Here is a 1,612-nt window from a genome sequence, read left to right as displayed (position 1 = left end):
CGGCTACTTTGCTTGCGCTTATTATTTTTCTTACCCTGTGTTCGGATGATATACTGCTTTAACTTTCCCTCCCTGACGTGTTTTTCAATTGCATCCCGGAGGTCCCAACAATCATCTGTATAGTGACCGTTTTGGTCATGGAATGCGCAGTATTTTCTTTTATCTAACCCGAACTTGGCTCGAGAGGTCGAGGTCTCTCGACGTTGCGCATTTCAGTATGTGCTACCTCTTTCCATATCTTTGATCTAGCCATGCTCAAGGATGTATAGTCATCATATCTCCTCCTTGGTGATCGGTCTTCCGACCTTTTATCACGAGTGTCCTTTGCTTTTTCGGATCCATTCTGATCCCGGTCTTTGTTGTTTTTCCCACTCGGGCTCCGACGTGTAGGGCTTCATCCTCGTGATTCGACATAAACCTTTTGCATGTCCTCCACGTCAATGTATTTATCCGACCTTCTCCTGAACCCCTCCAGATCGTTCACCGGGTTCTTATAGATGGATCTCGCCAATGGGGAATCGCCATCCAATCCCGAGATGATTAAGTGGAGGTGCACTGCTTCAGTTAACCCGCATACCTTGAAGGCGGCATCCTTGAATCGGTCGAGGTACTTCCTCAGCGATTCGTTCTCCTTCTGCCGGATTCTTCCTAAAGCATAGGCTGGCATCGGATGCACCCTGCTTGTTGCAAAGTTAAGTCGGAAGGTCCGAGCTAGGTCCTCAAACGAGTCGATTGAGTTCCTAGGGAGCCTGGTTATCCAAGTCATCGCTTGACCAGTCAGCGTTGTCGCAAAGATCCTGGCCTTAATAGGTCCAGTGATCCCGTTGAATAGCATCTCGGTTTTAAAAGCCTCTAAATGGGCTTCTGGGTCCTGACTTCCGTCGTATGGAGGTATCCTGGTGCCTTTGAATCTCGGCGGTATGGCCAAGTTCATGAGTCTCTCAGTGAATGGGCTATCATTAGCCTCTTCATCCTCCAGATAATTTTCGTCCTGATTGTCGTTCGGCCCACCACCATTTCGGTTGTTACCGAGGTTAAGGTTCTGCCTATTCTGGGCGTGCCCTTCGAGTGGAGCCGCGTTCAGTTGCTGCGGTCCTCCATCGCCAGCATTGCCGAGCCTTCTAGGTCGATCTCCAACGTTTTGATGCTGGAGGTCTTCAGCATTCTGGTGCTGGGTGCCTTCGGCTTTCTGATGTACGCCTTCGGCATGTTGTCGATGAGGTCGGTCGTTTACGACCCCTCCGGCTCCCCTAGTCTGGCCTTCCGCGTTCAAAGTCCTCAGTTCAGCCTCCAATGTCGCCATCCTTTGTGCATCCATACGCTGCTGGGTCATAAATCTGTTTTCCATCTCTTGCAACCTTTGAAGAATTGCTCCCATGGCCATGTTTGTCACGTTTGGTGGCTCCCTGTGTGAAGGAGGACGAACTGCCGCAATTGTTGCATTTGGCTGGGGTCTGGGAGTCGGCCCTTGTGTTCCGACCTCGCCGACCTGTACCTCAACCAGCACCGGGTTTGCTTCCAATTGGGGCTGTTCCGACGCAGGTGTGTGTTGAGGCATGCCATAAGGCTGAGACTGTGGTTGACGCGGCGGCATTTGGGATGTTCCAGACAT

The 1,612-nt window shown here is 51.1% G+C and overlaps 1 protein-coding gene across 1 annotated transcript; it reads right to left on the bottom strand.

The window, feature by feature from the left end:
* Window positions 1-394: 394 nt before the first annotated feature.
* On the bottom strand, window positions 395-1,612 carry LOC133309665 (uncharacterized). The gene has a single exon (XM_061510462.1). It carries the CDS (start codon window positions 1,610-1,612, stop codon window positions 395-397), a length of 1,218 nt encoding a protein of 405 aa, XP_061366446.1.

The sequence above is a fragment of the Gastrolobium bilobum genome, unplaced genomic scaffold (genome assembly GCF_033153095.1).
Source record: "Gastrolobium bilobum isolate Gb01-03AN ecotype WA unplaced genomic scaffold, APGP_CSIRO_Gbil_v1 utg9061, whole genome shotgun sequence".
Classification (NCBI taxonomy): domain Eukaryota; kingdom Viridiplantae; phylum Streptophyta; class Magnoliopsida; order Fabales; family Fabaceae; genus Gastrolobium; species Gastrolobium bilobum.
This window is presented reverse-complemented; position numbering and strand designations above follow the sequence as displayed.